This window comes from Miscanthus floridulus, chromosome 16 (genome assembly GCF_019320115.1).
Source record: "Miscanthus floridulus cultivar M001 chromosome 16, ASM1932011v1, whole genome shotgun sequence".
Classification (NCBI taxonomy): domain Eukaryota; kingdom Viridiplantae; phylum Streptophyta; class Magnoliopsida; order Poales; family Poaceae; genus Miscanthus; species Miscanthus floridulus.
In genome coordinates this window covers 6,804,792-6,827,556 of record NC_089595.1, presented here as the reverse complement: position 1 = coordinate 6,827,556, position 22,765 = coordinate 6,804,792, and the positions used below count along the sequence as shown (strand labels likewise).

Sequence of the window (22,765 nt, the reverse complement as noted above, 5' to 3'; positions counted from 1 at the left end):
ACGTCCGATCATTATGGCAGAGAAGGGGCAGTTCGATCGTCGCGACCGGATGCTACATAGTAAAAGTGCCCGAACGTAGCATAGTAAAAGTGACCGGACGCGCAGGGCCTGCGTCCGGTCAGTGGCTGACGTACGCTGACGCGAGCATCAGAGCGAGGCAGAGGTGACTAGACTCATCGGCGCGTCTGGTCATACGTGACATGACGCGTCCGATCGAGTTTTATTGGCTCTGGATGCTTACTAGAGTCGTCCTGACACTGCACTGTGGTGGCGAGGAGCGCGTCCGGTGATTGTGTGTGCGTGCGCGAGGCTGAGCGGCACCGGCGCGTTCGGTCCTTGATGACGGCGCGTCCAGTCAGACTTTAACTGCGTGGGAAGCTAGCCATTAGAAATCAGCGACTGAGGTTTGATCGCGGGGACACGTGGCGCAAATCATGTGACCGGACGCTGGGGCTGGTGCGTCTAGTCGATCGGATATGTGTGTTCAGTTGTCCCGAATCAGCAGCAGTGAGGAGCCCAATGGCTCTATTTCGTGGGGGCTTCTATTTAATCCCCATGGACGACTCTTGCTCTCTCTCTTAGCCATTTTGCATTGACATAGCAACCTTGTGAGCTTAGCCAAATCCTTTCTACTCATCTCCATCATTGATTCATCATCTTTGTGAGATTAGGAGAGAATCCAAGTGCTTTGCTTGAGTGTTTGCATCTAGAGGCACTTGGTGTTCGTATTTCACTATGGGATTCGCTTGTTACTCTTGGTGGTTGCCGCCACCTAGACGGCTTGGAGCAGCAAGGATCGTTGAGTAGAGGTTGGTGATTGTCTTGGCTCCGATCGTGGTGATTGTGAGTGGTTCTTGACCTTTCCCCGGCGGAGAACCAAAAGGTACTCTAGTGGATTGCTCGTGGCTTGTGTGATCCTCATCTTGTGTTGGTTGTAGCGGCACCCTATTGAGGGTTTGGCGTGTGATGCCAATTAGCGCGTGAACCTCCTAAGTGAAGTGAATCACCACAACGAGGACTAGCTTGCCGGTAAGCAAGTGAACCTCGGTAAAAAATCATTGCGTCATCTTTGTCCAAGGATTTCATTGGTTGTCTTGTGATTGATTGATTGGCTTCATCATCTTGTGATTGGCTCATACCTCTACATGTCGGTATAATCATCGCCATCCTCTCTTGTATTACATTCCTAGTGTGTAAGCTAAACTCTTTAGTGTAATTAGTTTTGAGAGCTAGCTTTCGTCAAGTCTAGTGGTTAGTGAGGCTCTTTAGTTAGCTTTTGAGAGCTCACTAGCTTAGTGTATTGACTTAGCAAATTGTTTGCTTAGTGATCATAGTTACTAGAATTGTGTTAGGTGGCTTGCTCTTTTTAGTAGGCTAGAGCAACACTCGCTTTGCCGTTTAATTGTCTAACATATTTGCTGAGTGTTGTTGTAGAAATTTTCAATAGGCTATTCACCCCCCTCTAGCCATTAGGACCTTTCAGTCGCGCACGCACCCCCCGCCCGAATGACCGCCGCCGCCTCCGCCGCCGCAACCTTTACCGTGGAGATGGGGAAGGAGAAAGAGACTATTGGAGAGTGCCGTCGGTCTGAGGCGGTCGTTATAACCTAGTCCAACCAGACCAGGTTGGGGGTGGACCCAAGTGTGGCTCAGGGGCACCCGATGTCCAAAATGAAATTTTCTCTCTCCAAAACCGGCTGAAACTGGGGTGTGGTGTCCAGTGGCCAAATTTCTAGAAACCAGAGTATCTCCTGGCAAAAGGCTCGAAAATGGGTGTCCGCCAGCAAAGAGCCATCACTTGGCATGTCCAATAGCAAATTTTGCCTTCTAGCATAGTACCATATTAAAGTAACTTAAGTTTAACTAACTATACACAAAAATATATCAATATATGTATCATTAGACTTATATCGAGATTCAATTTCATATTATACTTACTATGTGTCATAAGCCACTACACCACAACACTAATATAGCGTCACATGTGTGTCGTTATAAATATACTATTACCGTTGAACTGTTGGTCGGTATAGCTGGTCCATGGATCAAGTGTCGGTAAATGTACATTTTGCGATAAACTATCGATCGGTATAGATACTTACCTATACAGTCGAAACTTATGATCGGGATAGATGAGTAAAGAGGACGAACTATCGGTCGCTATGAGCGGGTGCCACTGGCGCGCTCTGAAAATGAAAAAGGGCCTGTCGCGGGAAACTGAAAGTGAAACTGGCCTGTTCGCGGCCAAAGTTGTTCGGCCCAAATAGCCCTCTCCAAACCCTAAACACTTCGTCGCCTGCTCAATCTCCAGCTTTCCAGCCCCCGTCGCCTCCATTCGCTAAAAAAAGAAATCGCGCCTCCGTCGCCTACTACCGCCGCGACCTGGAAACTCCGTCCGCCGCCTCCAAGCTCCGCCGCAGCCGCCACATCAGCTCTAGGTATCCCACCCTCTGCCCCTCCCGGATCCCGCTCCCTGCAGCTAGCATTAATATTTTTATCTATGGGCGTGTTTGGATGGCGTCCAACACCCGCCACAGATCGCCGCGCCGCAATCATGACATGCCACTCTCGCCAAAAACCCATGCCACACATCGCCAAAGGTTCGGCAGCGCCCACACCGGCTAGTTTATTTTCGGTGCTCAACCTCGCCAACACCAACTATATCTAGTGGAGGAGGAAACGCCCGCCGCACTCGCTGCGCGGGCACAACTGTGGCGTGTGCGGTTGTGGCGGGAAGCAAACACGCCCTATATATTTGGTCAAACTTTAGATACAATAACAAAAAAAATTCACCTTAGAATTGCATTCTTCCTTGGACAGAGGTTTAGTTATTCAAGTGATCCAAATGAGCAGAGAGCAACTTTTTTATTCCCTCTAACAATTTCAATAATTGCTTGCTAAAACAAATCAAAACCAGGGAGGAACCGCATGTTACTGAGAAAAACGAGGGGATAAAGAGCGCCTAACAATGCTGATATGTGTTTCTGTAAAAAAAATGCTGATATGTGCGAAGTCACATGCGTCTCCAAGAGTTTTTTAATTTCTAAACTTAATTATTGCATGTAAATCCTTATATAGAGTACATTCTAACAAAGAATCCTCTATAAATATTTCTCTTCTTCAACATTTACCCTATCGCAGATAATATATAGGGTGGACAACATGACATTTCAAATTTGAGAGAAGGAGAGAGAGAGAGAGAGAGAGAGGATAATTTAGGATAGCACTAAAGCATAGGATGTTGAATAGGGGGACTGTTGGAGGGTGTTTATTTTTATTACACAAATCATAATTTTAGCTCTACGGAGATGAACAAAAAAAACTCTTGTTACGTTGTTAAATCTTTCTATAAAAGCTGGGTTTACTTCTATAAAAAAAATAGAAAAACTCTTAAAAATGCTCTAAGCACAAATGTTTGGAGAGGTCTACAGGGCTTTCACCGATGTACTCGAACGATATCAAGTTGTATGGTGGAGTGAAGAAAGGGAGGCAACCAAGGAGCTAAAGCGCTAACCAAGTCTCCTGCGGATGACGCGAAGGCCGTTTCTTGATGTTTATATGAATCATGATTCCCTTAATTCAACGTTACTCCCTTTGCTTATTGTATTTGATCTCGTGTTTGTGTAAATTTTGGTCAAATTACCTTCTCTATCTTTTATAAACGAATTGTAATGAATAACTTTTTTTTGAGGAATAATGAATAGCTGACTTGGCAATTGGGTGCAGTCAGTGACTTGGACAGGACGTTTTCTTCAATAGTGTTTCGGGGAAAAAAAATATCGTGAAGAGCAGATGCACCTCAACAGCACTGGGCCTAAATCTACTGCTGACCCAATCCACTGGGAGTCGTCGCTGCCGTGCATTCCAAGTCAAGTTTGGGCCTTTAGCTGTTGGACCCACCATCGAAGGCATCAGCATCAGCATCCATCCACCACGCCTCCGCCGCCGCCGTCGCTCCGGAGCCCGGACTGACCGCTAGGTTCTTCCTCCTCCTGCCGCCGCCGCCGCCTCCCAGACCGTTTCCTCCTCCGCCGCAGCCGCGATGCCGACAGTGAGCGTCGGCCGGGACCGTCTCTTCGCCGCCCTGGGTCGTACCTACAGTAAGTTTGACTTCCTCTGCTCAGTTCCTCCCCCAAAACCCCAGTTCTCTCCCCTCCGCGACAGCTCGTAACCAATCCTGCTGGCTGCAGCGCAGGAGGAGTTCGAGGCGCTCTGCTTCGAGTTCGGCATCGAGCTGGACGATGTGGTGAGCATATCTCTCCGCCATTTCCCGTCCGCTGTGCTGGCAGTGGCGTTGTCTGAATTTTGAGGGTTTTGGGGGTGTGCGTGTGCAGACGACGGAGAAGGCTATTATCAGGAAGGAGAAGCACCTCGAGGACGACGGCGAGGTGGACGGCGATGACGAGGTCATCTACAAGATAGAGGTCGCCGCCAACAGGTCAGCCGGTTTTGTTTTTCGAAATTGAATCAATGGTGTACTGTGTATCCAGGATTATGGTAACCGAACATAAATATCGGTCAATTACACCATTCTTGTGTACCAATTGAACATGTGTTATGCAATTTGAGACACCTAAAAATATCAGCTAAGAATCTGTAGCAGAGAAGCTGCATTACTCTAGTGTCGGCAATAGTATCCTCATGTGATGATTTAAATTTTACCTTTTGAATATTATTGGTTGCTGTAGTCTGTATAGTGATACATAGGTAATAGTTCCATTGTGGTTCTGTTCCCTACTGCTCTTCTGTGAATGGCGTATTTGAATGTAAGCATCAAATAGACTACACAATTTTACATAAATGCACAAAAGTAAGTCAAAGAAAACAGGTGCGGAAGCTGTTTTTGCCGCATTTGGCTGTAAGCAAACATCAAGAGGTATCTATTTGGTAGCTATTTTTTTGCCGCACTGTTGATCTGTTCTTTTAGTTCAAGTTGTTTGGTTCATGGAGATTTTAGTAACCGGGAAAGTTTTATCGATGTAGTGAGCTAAATATGAACCAATTTTTGTTTTGCTCTGTTTCTGCTGATTCGTTATTTCCTTGAGTTTGAAATCTAGTCCAATAAGCTTAATGTTGTATAAGGACCTGCACATAGTATAAAGTTGAGTTGAATTTGGACTTGAAATAGTTGAACTTCAGTAAAGCACATTGCATTCAGCATGCCAGTTTGCATGGATGGAACTTCCATCTACACAGAGAGTCTCTTGTCTGGCTTTTTTCTACCAGTCACCTCATTCTTCACTAATCTTTCACTTCCTGAACCGTTACCTTGTGTTAGTGGATGAGCTCTTAGTTTCAAAGTACATATTGAGATCTCAGCTTCATGTGTTTAATGCTCATTGCCAATGTATGCAGATATGATTTGCTATGTCTTGAAGGATTAGCAAGAGCTCTTCGTGTTTTCACGGGGACTGAAGCAAGCCCTGTATTCCAAGTTTCATCTACCCCTCGTGGTTCAATTCTTCAGATGCATGTTAAACCAGAGGTAGGTTCATGTTCTTTGGACTCGCAGTGCATTTCAAATAATGTCCTAGAAGAAAAACTAGATTTCTTCAGTTTTCCATTTCTAAGTAGTGCATTATGGGTAGGCTGTAGAGAAAATTGTACAGCGGCACTGTTTGGTGTATGTTATAACCTGGCAATGCTCTTGAATGCTCTTGAACCAGTTGATTCTTTTTGGATTTTTGGATATGGAATATTATGTCTCAGGAGTAATGGAGATATGATGTGTGAAACTGCCATTTTTATAAGGGGAAAAAAGAAGCAATTCGCTACTTGCATTTTCCATGCCATTAAATATGTATATATTTTTTTGGTGCACGCTCTTTGTAATGTTTTATTATTGTCCTGAAAACGATTATAGCTTGAAGCTGGGGCTGAAATGTCAAGACATTAACATATTCATGATTTTGATATTTGCCTGTTATTACTAATTCTAGAATCTATGTATTAACGGATTAGTGTTGTATTTGCTAATGTTGACGCTGATCGTATTCTCCAGAATGGTATTATTTATGTTCTTATTTTCTTCCAATGTAAGCCTTGATTTGCTGGGTTTTTTTTGTCAGACTTCAAAAATTAGACCATACGTAGTTTGTGCTGTCCTAAGAGGGGTAACTTTTGATGAAGCAAGATACAACAGCTTCATTGATCTTCAAGACAAACTCCACCAAAATATCTGCCGGTATAGCTTATCTTATTGCTTTTTTGCTTTTCATTGTATTGATATCAAGATTGTACTCAATACAATGATTAATTAACTCAGACTACTCCATGATGGATAACAGGAAGAGAACTCTCGTTGCTATTGGCACCCATGATCTGGACACTCTGCAAGGACCCTTCTCATATGAGGTAAAATTATCACAGTGCTGCAATAAGCTAATTTTGCAGCTCAATGTTGGGTATTATCTTATTCGCCCTGCGTTCATGGTAATCTCTGTCATGGACTTGCACACTGTTCCTATGTTTATGTGTTCCATGGATTTTTTTGTGCATCCAATTTCCCCCCTTTTGATGGGGCAAATGATTATGTCTCATGATATGTGCTTGTGGCCTTGCACTATCAAGGGAGCTAACTGCAATTACTTTTATACCATCGTATGGAAAGATAAATGCAAGGACATGCTTGGTGCCTGTTTCGTTTATTTTATTCTTTCTCCATTGAGGTGTAGAAGCTCCCTTCCACTGGTTTTGAATCTTATTTTTGCGAAATTTGAGTTTGTCTAAAGTCATTTGGCAGATTAAAGTTCGCCAAGTGTGTTGCCATCTTGGGGGGAATTTTAGAGTAAATCTTGGACTGTAATGTGTTCTATGATCTTAGTTGCAGAAAAGAGCCATCCTTTTTTCACCAGTCGAAGTTGACATGATACCTTATGGTCATAAGGTCTCTCAAAAGCCTAAATCAATCAAATCTTATTTTGTTTTGCTGCCTTTTTTCTTTGAAAGGAAATACAGCAGGTGAGGCTCCTACTACAAATTTTATTAAAATAACAGAGGCACAAATATACTGAACAAAAGGACGAAGCTAAAAGCGAGAACAAACGGAGCAGGGAACTAAACAAGCTCCTCTCAGGGGAGGACAGGGAAGGGAGTTAGGAAAGTGACTGGATCCAGTTTAGGAACATAAGCTAGTTGTCGTCATTTAGTCTATGAGATTGGAGTCTTCATCATCTGCGAAGTCCTTGTTTTGCTGCCTTGTTGGGGCAGATTCCTCATCGGGGAGTGGATCAGTGAGTGAGTGCCCCACTGAATTTGTCTACAGTGGGGCTTCAGGAATCATTTATGGCCATATCTGAGTTTTAGTGCCACTAGCCAAAAACATGTATTTTCCTTGAATTTTAATCAAAAGTCGGCTTCAAGCCCCTTTTTGTATGGATAATAGAAAACTCATCTTGGCCAGCTTATGAGAAGACAATTTGGAGGAAGTTTAAGCACTACTCCCTATGCTTTCGAGTTCATATTTGTTCTGAATGCATGGCAGCATGTACACATGAAGAGTAGTATTAACTAGTTTTTCACATAAAAGTGATAAGAGACTGTTATTTTAATAACATTTTGACTAGGAGAAGTAATAACCATTGGTGTATACTGCAGTCTGAATATCCAAACCAACTATTATAAAGAAACTATTTTTTAGCTTCTAGCATGGAGGAACCTTAAACAGTTTTAACTGAAGATTTGCGGCTTTATAACTAGCTTACAGCTGAATAATCTATTTACATTGGTCAATATTTTTGGTGGAGAAGATAGACTTAGGAATTGGTTGACTATGTTATATTTCATGCCATGCATATATGAACAAGCCTCTTAATTATAACATTTTTCGTTGTTAACCAAAGATATAACCATTGCTGACATGTGGCTGTATAAATACCACTGGTGTTTTCTCTCATTCTTTATATCTGACATTTGATTTTGTTTCTCTCCCTAGGCTCTACCACCACATGAAATCAACTTTGTCCCATTAAAGCAGGTAAAAGTAATTGATTTAGTTCAATCAGATGATTTTTATGTTATATTACTCGTTGTTTTCTGATCATTATTACATTTTTAGTAAGTTGCTGAGACGGCAACATTTTTGGACTCACTGTTCTAACTTTTGTCTGGTTCAGGAGAAAAGCTTCAGAGCTGATAAACTGATGGAATTCTATAAAGTAAGTAGCTACATCAGAGTGTTTGTTGTGTCATTGTGCACTAAATTGGGCCATGTATCAGGATGGAAAATGTTAATTTTTCTAGTTTTACACTTAATATCATAGGTTCTAGATGTTAATACTATTCTTTGGGTGCTCTGTGCCTTGTACTCCCTCCGTCCCTAAAAAAGAGTCGCTATGGGAATCGTGCTGGTCAAACTTTCTTAACTTTGACTAGGTTTGTAGAAAATGCGTGCAACATTTATATCTCCAAATAAGTTTATTATGAAAGTATATTCAACGATCTACCTAATGATACTAATTATGTACCATAAATATTAATGTTTTGTTAAATATATTTGGTCAAAGTTAAAAGTTGTTGGACTTTTTGGGAAGCGAGAATGACCCTTTTTTAGGGACAGAGGGAGTATATTTTTATTACTGACATCTCTTGCTTTGTGGCAGTCAGACATGAAACTGAAGAAGTTCTTGCATATAATTGAGAATTCTCCAGTGTACCCAGTTATCTATGATAGCAACAGGTAAAACAATGCCATGCTCTTATCATTTCATTTGTTGACCTCTTTCTTTCAAGGCCTATGATCTTTTCTAAAAGACTAATAATTACTAGAGAGGACAACAATAATTAAATCGAAAGATTCTGTTGGCACAGCTCTCTGAAAATTTGTCTATCTAGTTAAACTTCAAAAAACATTGTTCATTTTTCAAGGAAAAGCTGTCCTCTTAAATATATTCATTTTACTGATAAAGTGGCCCATGTTCTGTCATGAGTACCATGCTTTCTTTAACGTTTATGGTATAGAAACTGTTAATACTGGTGTCGCTGCATAGTTGACATTGCAATACTTTGCAGGACTGTATTATCATTACCTCCTATCATCAATGGTGCACATTCAGCTATCACCCTTGCAACAAGTAATGTCTTTATTGAGTGTACAGCTACTGACCTTACCAAAGCAAATATAGTGCTGAATACAATGGTGGGTGATGTTATGCTGTATTTTAGATGGGAACATGTCCTCTTTAAGAAGTTTAAACTTATTGTATTGACGTGCTTGTTACTTATATTTCTAGGTTACCATGTTCTCTGAGTATTGTGAGACTAAATTTGAAGTGGAACCTGTTGAAGTGATACATCATGATGGCAGGAAAACAGTTTACCCTGATCTTTCATGTTACAAAATGGATGTTTCATTATCTGACATTCTTGGGCCTATTGGCATCTCCCAGGACGAGAAACAGGTTCCTGCAAGTTCCTGAAAGTTTTAGCAAGGATGTTTTCAATCTGGATTAATAACTGTGCATCTGAAACTGTAGGTTGTCTGTCTTTTGAATAAAATGCAACTGCAAGCTGAAAGTCACTCATTGAAGGGGGAGCCTCGCATTTCAGTGTCTGTTCCTCCAACAAGAAGTGATATTCTGCATGCCCGTGATTTGTCGGAGGTATATCTGCTATTATCTAGCTGTTTCAACTGTTTTTGTAGGTATTTGTTTGCCGGCATTGTTAACTGGTATAATTTCTGTTTGGCTTCTACAAAGGACGTTGCTATAGCTTATGGATTCAACAATGTGCCAAAATCAAAGCCGAAGTGTATGACAATAGGAGGAAGGCAACCATTAAACAGGTTCTCAGATAAAATTCGTGCCGAGGTACTTTAGGTATTCGATATGTCTTTGTGGCATCTTGCTGATATTTGATGTCTTTGTGTTTCTTTTTCTTGTGTTTTTATCTGTTCATCAGTTGATCTTTACTGGAAAATCCTTTGTGGCCAGGTTGCAAGAGCTGGTTATATGGAGGTGCTCACATTTATCTTGTCTTCACACGAAGAAAACTTTGACATGTTAAACAGAACAGATGACAAAAGCAAAGCAGTCATTATCGCAAACCCTCGCACTTCTGAATTCGAGGTAAACTTTCCCTGTTTTTATCGTCATCCACCCTGGTGCTGGGTGCAGCCATCAGTCAGCTCTCCTATTTGCTGTCAATTGACTATAGTGCAAAGAATAGTGTAAATTTTTGGTTGATTGATGTGTTTCTTGCAAAACAAAAAAAGTTACGGGTGCGAAGGGTAACGAAGCTAGTCGAACCAATTAGGATCCGTTTAGGTAGCTGGAACGTAGGGTCTCTTATGGGTAAGTTAAGAGAAGTTAGTTGATACAGCGGTTAGGAGGCGGGTAAATATCTTGTGTGTCCAAGAGACTAAATGGAAGGGACAGAAGGCGAAGGACGGTGGACAATACTGGCTTCAAGCTTTGGTACACAGGGACATCTTCAAATATAAATGGAGTAGGAGTTTTGATTGATAAGAGCCTCAAGGATGGGGTGGTGGAGGTGAGAAGGCAAGGGGATAGGATCATATTAGTCAAACTTGTCGTTAGTGATATGGTCTTGAACGTAATTAGTGCTTATGCCCCCCAAGTAGGCCATGATGAGTGTGCTAAGAGGCAATTTTGGGAAGACTTGGACTGGCTTGGTTAGAGCGGTACCTAGTAGCGAGAAGCTCTTCATAGGAGGGGACCTTAATGGCCATATCGGTTCAACAAGTGCAGGTTTTGAGGCGGTTCATGGAGGTTTCGGTTATGTTAGTAGGAACCAGGAGGGAGAGGAGATCTTAGCCTTTGCTACGACTTTTGATCTGATGATAACCAACACTTTCTTTAGGAAGAGAGTCCCACTTAGTGACCTATAGGAGCAGGACATTCCTCTAGTCAGATCGACTTTGTTCTTACAAGAAGGGGGGATAAACGCGCTTGCGTGGATTGTAAGGTGTTGCCAGGTGAATGCGTGGTTTCTCAGCACCAGCTAGTGCTGGCTGACCGCTGTTTCCTGGTACGAGCTCGTAGGGTTAAACAAGCCAAGATTGCAAGAACAAAGTGGTGGAAATTAGAAGGGGAGGCATCAAAGGTCTTCAAGGAAAGAGTTATTAAAGAGGGCCCGTGGGAGGACGAAGGCGATGCAAACAACATGTGGGAGAAGATGGCAACATGCATTCGGAAGGTTGGGGCAGAGGTACTTGGAGCGACCTAAGGAAGGGGATGCGACTTGAAAGACGCTTGGTGGTGAAACGAAGAGGTGCAAAAGGCTATTAAGGAAAAGAAGGAATGCTATAAGCGCTTGTACCAGGACCGGTGTGCAGACAACATAGAGAAGTACAAGGTGGCAAAGAAGACTGCAAAACGAGCGGTGGGAGAGGCGAACGGGCGGGCCTACGAGGGTCTTTATCAACGTCTGAATACGAAGGAAGGAGAGAAGGACATCTATAGGATGGCTAGGGCTCGCGATAGAAAGACGAGGGACTTCAACCAAGTCAAGTGCATTAAGGATGAGAGGGAGCAGCTCTTGGTGAAGGAGGATGAGATCAGACATAGATGGTAAGAGTATTTTGATAAGCTGTTCAATGTGGAGAATGAGAACTCCACCGTTTGCTTGGACGACTCGTTTGATGACACCAATAGGCGCTTTGTGCGTAGAATCCAAGAGCAGGAGGTTAGAGAAGCTCTGAAAAGGATGAAAGTGGGTAAAGCGATGTGACCTGATGGTATTCCGATCAAGGTGTGGAGGTGTCTCGGGGATTTAGGTATAGTATGGCTCTCGAAGATGTTCAACAAAATATATCGATCGAACAAGATGTCGGAAGAGTGGAGAAGAAGCATATTGGTACCAATCTACAAGAACAAGGGAGACATCCAAAGTTGCACTAATTATAGGGGAATTAAGTTGATGAGCCACACAATGAAGCTGTGGGAGAGAGTTATAGAGCATCGACTGCGAGGAACGACGCGGGTATCTACGAACCAATTCGGTTTCATGCCCGGAAGGTCAACCATAGAAGCAATTTTCCTAATAAGATAAGTTATGGAGCGGTTCAGGGAGCAGAAGAAGGACCTACACATGGTTTTCATTGACTTGGAGAAGGCCTATGACAAAATACCAAGGAATGTTATGTGGTGGGCGTTAGACAAACATAAAGTCCCAACGAAATATGTTACCCTCATTAAGGACATGTACAACAATGCCGTGACTAGTGTCCGAACAAATGATGGTAACATAGATTACTTCCCTCATCAAGGGTCAGCCTTGAGCCCGTATCTCTTTGCCTTGGTAATGGATGAAGTGACGAGGGACATTCAAGGGGATATCCCTTGGTGTATGCTTTTTGCAGACGATGTAGTGCTAGTTGATGAAAGCCAGGCAGGAGTAAATAGGAAACTAGAGTTGTAGCGGCAGACCCTAGAGTTCAAAGGTTTTAGAGTAAGTCGAACTGAAACAGAATACATGAGATGCGACTTTAGCAACGCTGCACATGAGGAGGGAGAGGTGCGGTTGGAAGGTCAAGTGGTGCCTAAGAAGGATACCTTCTGTTATCTAGGATCGATGCTACAGAAGGATGGAGATATTGATGCAGACGTTTGCCATAGGATCAAAGCAGGGTGGATGAAGTGGCGCTAAGCATCTGGCTTTCTCTGTGACAAGAGGGTACCGCAAAAGCTTAAAGGCAAGTTTTATAGAATGGCGATTAGACCCACTATGTTGTATGGAGCAGAATGTTGGCCTACAAAAAGACGACATGTCCAGTTAATTTCACTTCCTAATAACAGCCGGCTGCCGATGATTGATTGATGTGCATGTTGTTCGCGCGCCAATGAGCTGTTTTCTGGTAGGACGGATGCCAATCCCTACGTGCTAGGGTTCGGTTCTCCAACATTCTAGTAAAGGTTGTATTTAATGAGTTACCATAAGGAGACCACAGTGCATTGCTGGAACCCCTTTTCCTTTGCTGAGCTGTGCAATAAAGCGTTGGTTCTTTCTGCACGTGTTAGGACTTAGAACGCTGATGTGATCAATGCAAATACGACTTCTTTTGTGGAGACTCTCCATGAAGCTTGTGGTGGATTAATAGCCTGTAGTTGCTCCAAAGTTTAAATTGCCTTGAAGGAGTGCATCAAAGGCTCAGAGCATTGTGGCCTTCGTAACGTGAAGAGAGGCAGAGGAAGACCGAAATTGACTTGGGTAGAGGCAATAAAAGGAGACTTGAAAGGATGGAATATACCCAAAGACTTAGCCTTAGATAGGAGTGCCTGGAAAACAGCTATTCACGTGCCTGAACCTTGATTGCTTCTGCTGGGTTTCAACTCTAGCCTACCCCAACTTGTTTGAGACTTAAAGGCTTTGTTGTTGTTGTCCAACAACTGAGTGTCGCGGAAATGCGTATGTTGCGCTGGATTTGCGGTCACATAAGGATGGACCGAGTTCGGAATGATGATATACGTGATCACGTAGGGGTAGCACCAATCGAAGAAAAGCTTGTCCAACATCGATTGAGGTGGTTTGGCCATGTCCAAAGGAGACCTTCAGAGGCACCAGTGCATTGTGGAGTCCTATGTCGAGATACCAACGTGAGGAGAGGTAGAGAAAGACCGAAGTTGACGTGGGAGGAAGCAATAAAAAGAGATCTGAAAGGATGGGATATACCTAGAGATCTCTGTTTGTTTAGGAATGCTTGGAAAAGCAGCTATTGACGTGCCTGAATCGTGACTAGGGGCTCATGTTGGGTTTCAACTCTAGCCTACCCCAACTTGCTTGGAACTAAAAGGCTTTGTTGTTGTTGTTGTCATAAACTAATTGCAGGATAATCATCTTTGCTGCGTTTATTTACTGATGCATCTTGCTGTTGTATCATGATTCTGCGTTTTCTGTTATTCTACGACTTCTAGGTGTAATTAGCCGTACATTATTGTAATCCTATCATTTAACTTTTGACTGTTCCTCCTTATCTGACTTCTCTGCCTTACCTTTCATTTAGTTCTGCATGTTCTACACAGGCAACTAGGGCCGGCATAATTAACCAAACCTGAGAAACAGAACCGAACTAACCCAGACCGAATCCGAAATCACAGAAACTGATTTTTTTGTCTTTATTTCGGCCTCAAGAACTAACTAAATGAATTAAGTCCCCGGTTTATTCGGTCTTAACCCGGTAACTGAAGAACCTGAAAAAAAAGCACTGCACATAGAAGCTGAGTAATGCATTCGGCCTAGCCCAATAACCCTCCCTTCCCAACCCTCTCTCTATAAGAGATATCTCACTCTGATTGCTCACCGCTTGCCCCCAATCCGTCCACTTCCTCCTGGTCACCCACAACACCCCACCTGTCCTCTCTAGCATCGTGGCACATAGGGACGAGTCAGAGGCGCCCGCACAGCTACGCCCCCCTCCTCCTGACTCGACTACTCGGTAGTGGCTCAGCGGGTCTGCCTTCTCCTGCCTGTGGCCCGCGCCTTCTTCTCTCACATATGTAGAGCTGTTGATAGGCGGCTGACTAGGGAGGCGACCTCCTCCCCAGTCCCCGAGGACCAAGCCAGTGATCATGTCTAGCTGCCGCTGGCCGAGGCAGCCACCTGATGTCAAACCTAGCTGACGGCAATGGCTTCTCCCTGCCGTCGGCAGATGATCTGTGCTTCATCCTTTGTTGATCTGTGTTTCATCATGCTCATTTGTGTTCACTTGCAAAATCTACTATTACATTACATAGGTGATTTTGTGATTTCTTTTTCGATGTGTGTATTGCTAGCTTGGTTAGTTCAGTCATGGCCGAGACCAAACCGAACTAGCTGAGACCAAATTTGCTTCATCTTGATAATTTTTAGAACCAATAGGTACCCAGTTTTTAATACCTGAAATTTGAGGAAAACAGATGAACCGAACCCATTGATTTGGTCTGACCGAATGTCCACCTACTGACAACTTATGTTTTCTCTCCATATTTGATTGCCAAGGAAATAAACATTGTTCTACAATGTCATTCATTTGCTATAATCATTCTTTTACTTGTTATCTTGTTGGTTTGTTATAATAATTCTTTTCCTTGTTACCTTGCAGGTTGTTAGAACTAGCCTGATGTCGTGTTTATTGAAAACACTGAAACATAATATAGACCATCCAAGACCTATAAAGGTACCTTTTGAAACGAAGCAATATTTATATTTGCTATATAAGTGATAAGGATATTGTCTATGGAATGTTGTGTCACACATAAAATGCCAACTAAAGAAGAAACAAGAAAAAAACTTCAAATTTCTCTTGCTGTCAGTAGTGTCATTTTGCCTGTTGTTTTCCTTTCCTTTCCTTCTTAACTGTACTCTCCTTCAAATACTACATTTCAACCATAGTATAAGCCCATTTAGGATTTCTTGATCAAACCTTTTAAATATAGACAATGAATATCTAAAAAATCAAGTAGTTTGGTAACATAAGTTTTGTGTTGCTAGATTAGTTATAAAAAATACTTTTTATAATGTATAGCTCTTTTTATTTGGAACATGTTATTTAGAATATTACCTGTCAAAGTGTCATTGGAGACCATGTGTCAGTGTTAATGGATTTTGGGATTAGAGAAAGTAACTATCTAGTCCTTCATTTTTACCCATGTCGACTTTAATTTATCAATACATAATCAATTTTAAATGGAAGAACTTTAATACAGCTTCTAGTGTTGGATATGCCCAAACAGTTACTGTTGCCATGGTTACGATCTTCCTTCTAGATGGAAATGTTCCCATGATTTTGATCTTTCAAATATTTACCATTGTAGATTTTTGAAGTTGGTGATGTTGTGATGCTGGACTCGTCACGTGATGTTGGTGCCTCTAATAATCGCAGGCTTGCAGCTTTGTACTGCAATAGGGTTTCTGGATTTGAGGTATACGCTTAAGGAAAAAACATCTGTATAGGCATGTATTTACATAGCTTCTATGTAGGCCTATGCTAACTTGATTAAATTGTCCAGGAGATTATGGGATTGGTGGATAGTATTGTCAAAGTTGTCAGAGCTCCGCATGTCAACTTTGGCGAGAATTACTATGTACCTACAGATGTAAGCATAACTTCATAAATTGTCTTGTATTTTGCTGTTGTCAACATTTATATACTGATTTCATTTCTTTAGGAACCTGAGTTCTTCCCGAAAAGACAATGTAAGATTGTTACAAGTGATGGTAAGCAAGTTGGCTACTTAGGAATTGTCCATGCTGAGGTACTTACTCTGCCTCGCTTTTGAATGCTGTTGTAACCTGTGCTGCTTAAGTACCATTAGTTTAGCTGCCATAGGAAGATTTCTAGGATGAAATGAATAAAGTTAGCACCATATTATATATTTCTTTTTGTTAGGTAGCACAATCTTATATGCTTGAATTATGAGCTACTCCAATTCCATAATTGATTTATACTAAGATTAAGAGATGGTACTGGCGAAATAAGAACTTAGGAACACAGTGATATTATCTGAGAATAAGAAAATATCATAACGTGGATACACATTGTGATTTGTTTTGCCAAATGTAGTAGCACTATTTTCCTAAATAAAAAGTGTAATAGCACTATTCCTTGAGTGCTAGTCATACTCTGCGTTTCTTGCAGGTGCTAAGGAAATTTGGCATTCCGGATCCCTGCACTTTCGTTGAGATGGACCTCGAAGCACTGTTGTAATGTCGTCAACCTAAAACAAAGGAATGCTTGAAGCTGATACCTGCGACATATTTGTTTTGTTAAGTAAACATGGATGTAGTACCAGCAAGAAGTGCATATTACCCAAGCTGGAATATCACAATGTACTTCTCAATTGCATTGGATTTTGCTACGGGAAATACCCTGCCTAATTTTTGTGTTAGGGACTATTTTCACTATGTATCCATTGTAAGAGTCCATTCCTGTCGAACATTCTATAAAAAAATGTACCTTATATCCTTTTGTAAACCATCGGATGTCCAAAAGTTATTTCTGCAACTCTTTGCACCTCTGCACATGAGATCACCATGATGTAAAGTAAAAAAAACTCGCCCTACGGTGGGCAGACAGCCCCGCAACTTTGTGCTTAAGGAAAGAAGACCCTCTCACGTAGGCCGAGAAAACCCCCGAACACCGTGTCCTGCCCTTACACAGGGGCCCGTTACCCTGTGAGTGGGTCGGTCCGTTGCCTGTGCTTTGGAAAAGTCGAGACAGACGAGGAGGTTTTTTTTGGTGGGTACCGGAAATTCTGTCCACAGCGGGCCTTGAACTCCGGTCGGTAGGCAGAGGCCTTAAGCCTCACCTTCTGGCCAGTCGAGCCGAAGCTCGTCTCCCACCATGATGTAAAGTAGCCTCAGAATATTAGACTTGTAGTATCTCCTGGTTGAAACACATTGGACAAGGTTCCCGTGAAAACTCTCTTGTGATTGTGAACGACATTAAAGTTTGACATTGTGTGTTTACATTGCAACTTTTCACGAATCCATGAGTGCTGATATTTTTTTGTCGCCCCCAGAGTCGGTCGAGTGAGGAAATGGGACACGTTTGTCCAGTATTTATCATAGAACTTTATGGTGCGTTTTTTTTTGTAAATACCCGAGCTTTCACAACATCAAATTAGTTTTTTATTGAATCCAATTGATGCGAACTCGAATTTTAAATGTTTATTTTCTGTTCAAGTGAAAAGTTGCCCACATGGTTCCTCCAATTGGCTGGGCGGCTTGGAGCAGGAGGAGAGTAGCCGTCTCCGCTCGTCCTAGTCACCTCCAACTCCAGAAGCTCCCTCTCATCACTCCAGACTCCAGAGCCCAGTCACCTGGCCTGGAAGCTCCATAGTTTAGACGCACCCCTCTGACACGTGTCACCTTCCCGCCACACGTGTCCACACGCGAGCAAGCCTCGCACGTATTTAGAACGCGTCTTGCGACGATCCTCCGGGCCGTCTGAGAGATCGATCGACTCGATCATCGCACCACCACCAAGCAACCCTCACCACTCTCATCGTGATCGTGTCAGCCATGGCGGCCGCCGCGCACGAAGCAGGCATCACCCAGCGCGTCGCCGCCAGTGGCAGCAGGGACGACGGCGCCAGCGACAGAGCGGCGGCGGTCTCGGGTCCCAACAAGAAGCCTGGCGGTGGCGGCCGCGCCAGCAGCAGCAGGCGCGGGCTCCGCTCGCTCGCCGCCGCGGTGTCCCTCTCCGCGGCGCTCACGGCGCTGTCCTTCTTCGCCGCGAGCCACTCCTCGCCGTCGCCCAAGGCCGCCACGGCATCAACGGTGGCGGTGGTGCGGGCGGGGTCGGTGGCGTCGGAGGCGGTGCTGGCGCTGGCGGCGTGGATGGCGTGGGCGGAGGGCGGGGTGCACGCGCGCCCGGCCTCCACGCTGCTCCCCTACGCCGCGCAGCTGGGCGCGGCCCTGGCGTGGGCGCTGCTCGTGGTGGGCCATGGCGCGACGCGCGCCGGCCTCGCCTGCTGCGCCGCCATGGCCGCGGCCGCCGTGGCGTGCGCGCGCGGGTTCGGCGCCGTGAACCCTGTCGCTGGTGACCTCGCCAAGCCCGCCGTCGCCTGGGCCGTCATCCTCGCCGTCGTCAACTACAAGATGCTCTGAGCTCTCTCTCGATCGAGAACTTGCGTGCGTTGTTCATGTCCGATCCATCTTGTGCAGCAGGCCTCCGCACCCTCTTCTTCTTGTTCTTGTATACTGTGTGACGCTTTCCAGCTACTTGCTCTACTACAAATGTACTCTTCTTGCCGTGTGTTAACATTACATATCCTCTGTTCCTTACTCTTGTGTGCATTACGATTGTGGTTTATATATATTTGGAAGAGATGGATGTATGCTGCTGACAAGCCATTCGATCAACGCAAGAATACAGCAGGACTGGAATCGCATCAGGTTGAAACATTGTCTCTTTATCGTCAGAAGAATCAGAGGGAGAGAGATACACAGACAGAGAGAGAGGCGATGGATCTGACATCTGAGCAAATTGGCAGCAGGCACACTACAGAAACAGAACAGAGGTCGGCCTCCGGTGCATGAGCATCGCCACATCAGAATGCAATGCATATCAGCGCACCAAAGCACGAATACAATGATAGTATGAATGTATGATACAAAACCCCAGTTCATCTTAGCTTTCGAGATCACACGACACACTGATCCACATGTACCTGGACCTTTTTTTTAGACTTTGGTCGTCAGCTATTTGGGATTTCGTTGTCAACATCTTATTTGCAGTATTTAAGTCAGGGACGCCAACAAACGAAACATATTTGAGGTATGATGTTCTTTTTCTTTGCTTGGTCCATCGAAACAAAAAATTGTCTATCTCCATCCAATCCAACATGTAAAAGTATTAAGTAGCTACTCATAAAACATTCATCTCTCTTAAATGTAGAAGATCCATCCCCTCTCCTATCCAAGATTTCAACCTCTCCTATATAATCTTATGAAGAGTATCCACTTATGAAGAGTATTATTAATAATCTTTTGGAGTACCCATAATAGAATAATATCACCTACTCCATAATAATACAAGATCTTCCAACCATTATAAAACTTCACTTAAATTATATGTAAATCTACTGCATTAAAATTTCACTTAAAAGTATTAAGTAACTACTCAAAACACGTACGGCTTGTTGCCAAGCTGCATCTGCATGACAATAACTATCCTGAAGATCCTGTAGAGCGTGGACCACCAAGCTGAAGCATGAAGAAGTCGACCAAGTCCATCTCGTAGGGTACAGCCGTCCGGTTCATTTGATCCTTGAACAGTGGCAGGAAGCAGTCCATGACCTTCTCCATGGTCTTGCTGTGGAGGTCGACGATGGAGACGGCGCTGCTCCTGTAGAGCAAGAGCATGGACCCCTTGCTCAAGTGAAACCACTTCTCCTTTGGCTGCCAGAGCGGGGGTACGTCTGGGTACGGCACCGCCGCTGGTATCGTCAAGGCGGTGCTGCGCTCCCACTCCCACGCCTCCTTGTTGGCCTCCGCATGGCCATGGCCATGGCCGGCTTGCTGTTGCGGACGATAAGTGGAAACAGCCACGTGCGAGATGTACACGCAGACGACCGCAAGGTTGCCGTCTCCGGTGACGCAGAGGAGCGGGTTGCCTCCGCCGCGGACGGGGATCCTTGTAAAGGCAAAGCAGACGCGCCCTCCTGCTCCTCCTGCTGCTGCTCCCAGCGGCACGCTGAGCTTGTACAGGCTGCTGCCATCATCTCGTCGGGGTCGGGCTCTAGCTCCCGGCCGCAGGGCGCGGTCGCCATCATCGCCACCCGCGGTGTCGTTGTCGTCGTACCCAGTGGCGGAGCCAGGATTTCACGGCTGGCTATTCCATGTATGAAAAATTTCCAATGCATATATGCAATAGTAATAAGGGGCAAAACCAGTACAAAATTGATCCTGATGCGCTGCTCAAGTGGTTTATATAATTTTTAGAATATATGTTGGGTAAAATATATTTGGAAAAATTGGTTTCATAGCATCCAAAGATGATGAGATTTGAAAAATACCACTCAAATATCACGGCCACGTGAAATACCACCGAAAAACAATATCTTACCTGAAACTACCATTCTGTCACGATTTGAGCTAACGACGTGAATCCACCGTTGCTCCTCCCTTATTCCCACGTGAGCACCAATGGAAATCCCACCCCTTTCGTCTTCCTCAGCTCTGGCGTAGGTCACGCTGAAAAAAACGCTTGCACGAGCAGCCGCTGAGTCAATCCGCACCACAAATTCCATGGTGGGTACCCCACTGGGTCAACAGGCCAGAAGGACATCTGCCCAAGGCTGTTTCTTTGCCTCGTTTCCATAGCGTCTTCTTTGAGTCCATGCTGCGCGGATTCAACTGTGGATTCAGGATGCCTAATCTTCGTGAGTGATTTTGCTCACGCTCGGCTGCCGCTGCTCGCGCCCAACCTGCTCGAGCTGCCGCGCGCTTATGCGCGAGCAGCCCGCCAGGCCACCCTGCTCGAGCCGCCGCGCACCGGAGCACGAGTAGCCGCCCGACCGCCCTGCTCGAGTTGCCGCACGCCTGTGCGCGAACCTCCGCTGGGCCACGCTACTCGAGCCACTGCGCGCCCACAAGCGAGACGCCGTCGGCGGCCACGCACATGAAGCGCCGTCGCAATGCACTGCTCGAGCTGCCGAGATGCCCTCCTCGATGCGGACCGCCCCGCACGCGCCAGCTGCTGCCGCCCCGCATCTTCCATGTCCGGCTCGAGTAACTGGGAGTTGGATTTTTTTGCCTTTATTAGATGGATGGGAATCGACGGTGTTGACGCTGTTACCTTCAAACCGGACGAAATGCTAGTTTCGGATAACGGTTCCATCTTTCAGTGGTATTTTACGTAACAGAGTTCTTTCAGTGGTATTTTCTGAATCTCGTGATCTTTCAATGCTATGAAACCAATTTTCCCAATATATTTTTACTCTGGTAACAAGGCACCAGGCAAAGTGAACCTGGTGTCGCCCCCGGTAATAATCAACGTTGCAAGAACCAATGCAACATTTCTTTAAAAAAAACACAATGCAATAAAAAATAGAAAACAAAACCTTCAATTCTTAAGAATCAAGAATGGATCTGGGGTCTTTTGTGTTCGCCATGCTATTGCATCAAGCCGGAGATGAGAAAAGTGCCGAGGGGGAGGGCCGGACGCCGAAGCCGAGGGGGAGCCTGCAAAGACCCCTAACCGCCGCCGCTGCCAGAGGAGTGCCGGGCGCAAGGCGCTGCCGCATTGGTTGTCGAGGCCCGACTACCGGAGGGCTCAGGGGGCGACCAAGCGAGGGCTGAAGGGCCGAGGGGGAGAGCCGACCTGCCGTGTCGTTGTGCCGCCGCCCTCCGGTCGATGCGAGCGACGGACGGGAGTAAGAGACAGGGACGGGAATACGGTCGATGTGTTTGTCTTTTTGAGTTCGTGGGCTGCTGCTACTAGTTGTTCTACTGGGCTTTTGGGCTACATATTTGAAACATTCAACAAACTAACATATTGTATCATTACACATGTATACGTATATTGGTGTTTGTCACAAAAATCATGGGTATTCCATGGAATACAGGGGCATACCCCTAGCGCCGCCCATGGTCGTACCGCCAGAGCCAGTGTGCCGCGCCGTGGTGAACGACGGCGGATCTCTGGCCCACCAGGGAGAATCTACAGCCGTTGACCAGGTTTAGGGTGGCGGGCGCGCTCCAGCTGCGCGTGGCGGCGGAGTACGAGTGGAGGGGCACCGCCCAGTTGGAGGTGGAGAGTTCCACGGTGGCGACGAGCAGCTGCGAGAAGGTGTAGCGGCTAGCGGTGGCGTTGTGGGCGTCGGCGGCTGTGATGATGGCGTAGCAACAGATGTCCATGTCAGTAGGGTTCGTGTCCAGAGGTGCTAGGAGGTGGCGTTGGCCCGTGACAGGGTTGTAGACGCCAAGGAGGAGGTGGGTGTCGTGGCGGCGGGGGACACGCTGCATGAGGACGATGCCGCGGCGCGCCGCCAGGGGCACGACGTAGTCGAAGGAGGAGGTGAGGGCACGAGCCATGGTGCCAGCGTCAAGCCCGAGCGGCGGCGACCGGCCACGGCCGGGCGCTGCCGGTAGGAAGGAGCAGGCCGAGGCGAGCTCCTGGGCGTCCTACAAGAAGAAGCCGAGGAGGCCCTGGGTTGGAGACGCTGGACACAGGAGGTCGCGGAGGAAGGTCCGATCGGTGAAGCGGGCAAGCCAGCGGCAGCATGTCGCGACGAACATGAACAGGTCCTTGACGGTGCCCACGCGGGACGAGACCTCTTCACTACTAGAAACAAACAGAGACTTTGCCAAGTGCAAAATTCTT

At 45.3% G+C, this 22,765-nt stretch overlaps 3 protein-coding genes across 3 annotated transcripts; 2 read left to right on the top strand and 1 right to left on the bottom strand.

Moving 5' to 3' along the window:
* The first annotated feature begins 3,873 nt into the window (after positions 1 to 3,873).
* On the top strand, positions 3,874 to 16,910 carry LOC136512890 (phenylalanine--tRNA ligase beta subunit, cytoplasmic-like). Its single transcript, XM_066506897.1, has 19 exons — positions 3,874 to 4,100; positions 4,191 to 4,246; positions 4,335 to 4,438; positions 5,356 to 5,485; positions 6,069 to 6,184; positions 6,288 to 6,354; positions 7,934 to 7,975; positions 8,115 to 8,156; positions 8,601 to 8,677; positions 9,010 to 9,136; positions 9,231 to 9,398; positions 9,474 to 9,599; positions 9,696 to 9,806; positions 9,930 to 10,064; positions 15,038 to 15,112; positions 15,750 to 15,857; positions 15,945 to 16,031; positions 16,104 to 16,190; positions 16,574 to 16,910. Exons 1-19 carry the CDS (start codon positions 4,043 to 4,045, stop codon positions 16,640 to 16,642), a joined length of 1,785 nt encoding a protein of 594 aa, XP_066362994.1. The 5' UTR covers positions 3,874 to 4,042; the 3' UTR covers positions 16,643 to 16,910.
* A 942-nt stretch (positions 16,911 to 17,852) lies between these two features.
* LOC136514387 (translocator protein homolog) lies at positions 17,853 to 18,718 on the top strand. Its single transcript, XM_066508352.1, has one exon. It carries the CDS (start codon positions 17,959 to 17,961, stop codon positions 18,544 to 18,546), a length of 588 nt encoding a protein of 195 aa, XP_066364449.1. The 5' UTR covers positions 17,853 to 17,958; the 3' UTR covers positions 18,547 to 18,718.
* Positions 18,719 to 19,608: 890 nt separating this feature from the next.
* LOC136510199 (uncharacterized) lies at positions 19,609 to 20,690 on the bottom strand. The gene is made up of 2 exons (XM_066504741.1): positions 20,507 to 20,690; positions 19,609 to 20,261 (listed from the first exon to the last, which is right to left on the bottom strand). The coding sequence occupies exons 1-2, from the start codon at positions 20,688 to 20,690 to the stop codon at positions 19,609 to 19,611; spliced, it is 837 nt and encodes a 278-aa protein (XP_066360838.1).
* Positions 20,691 to 22,765: the final 2,075 nt, after the last annotated feature.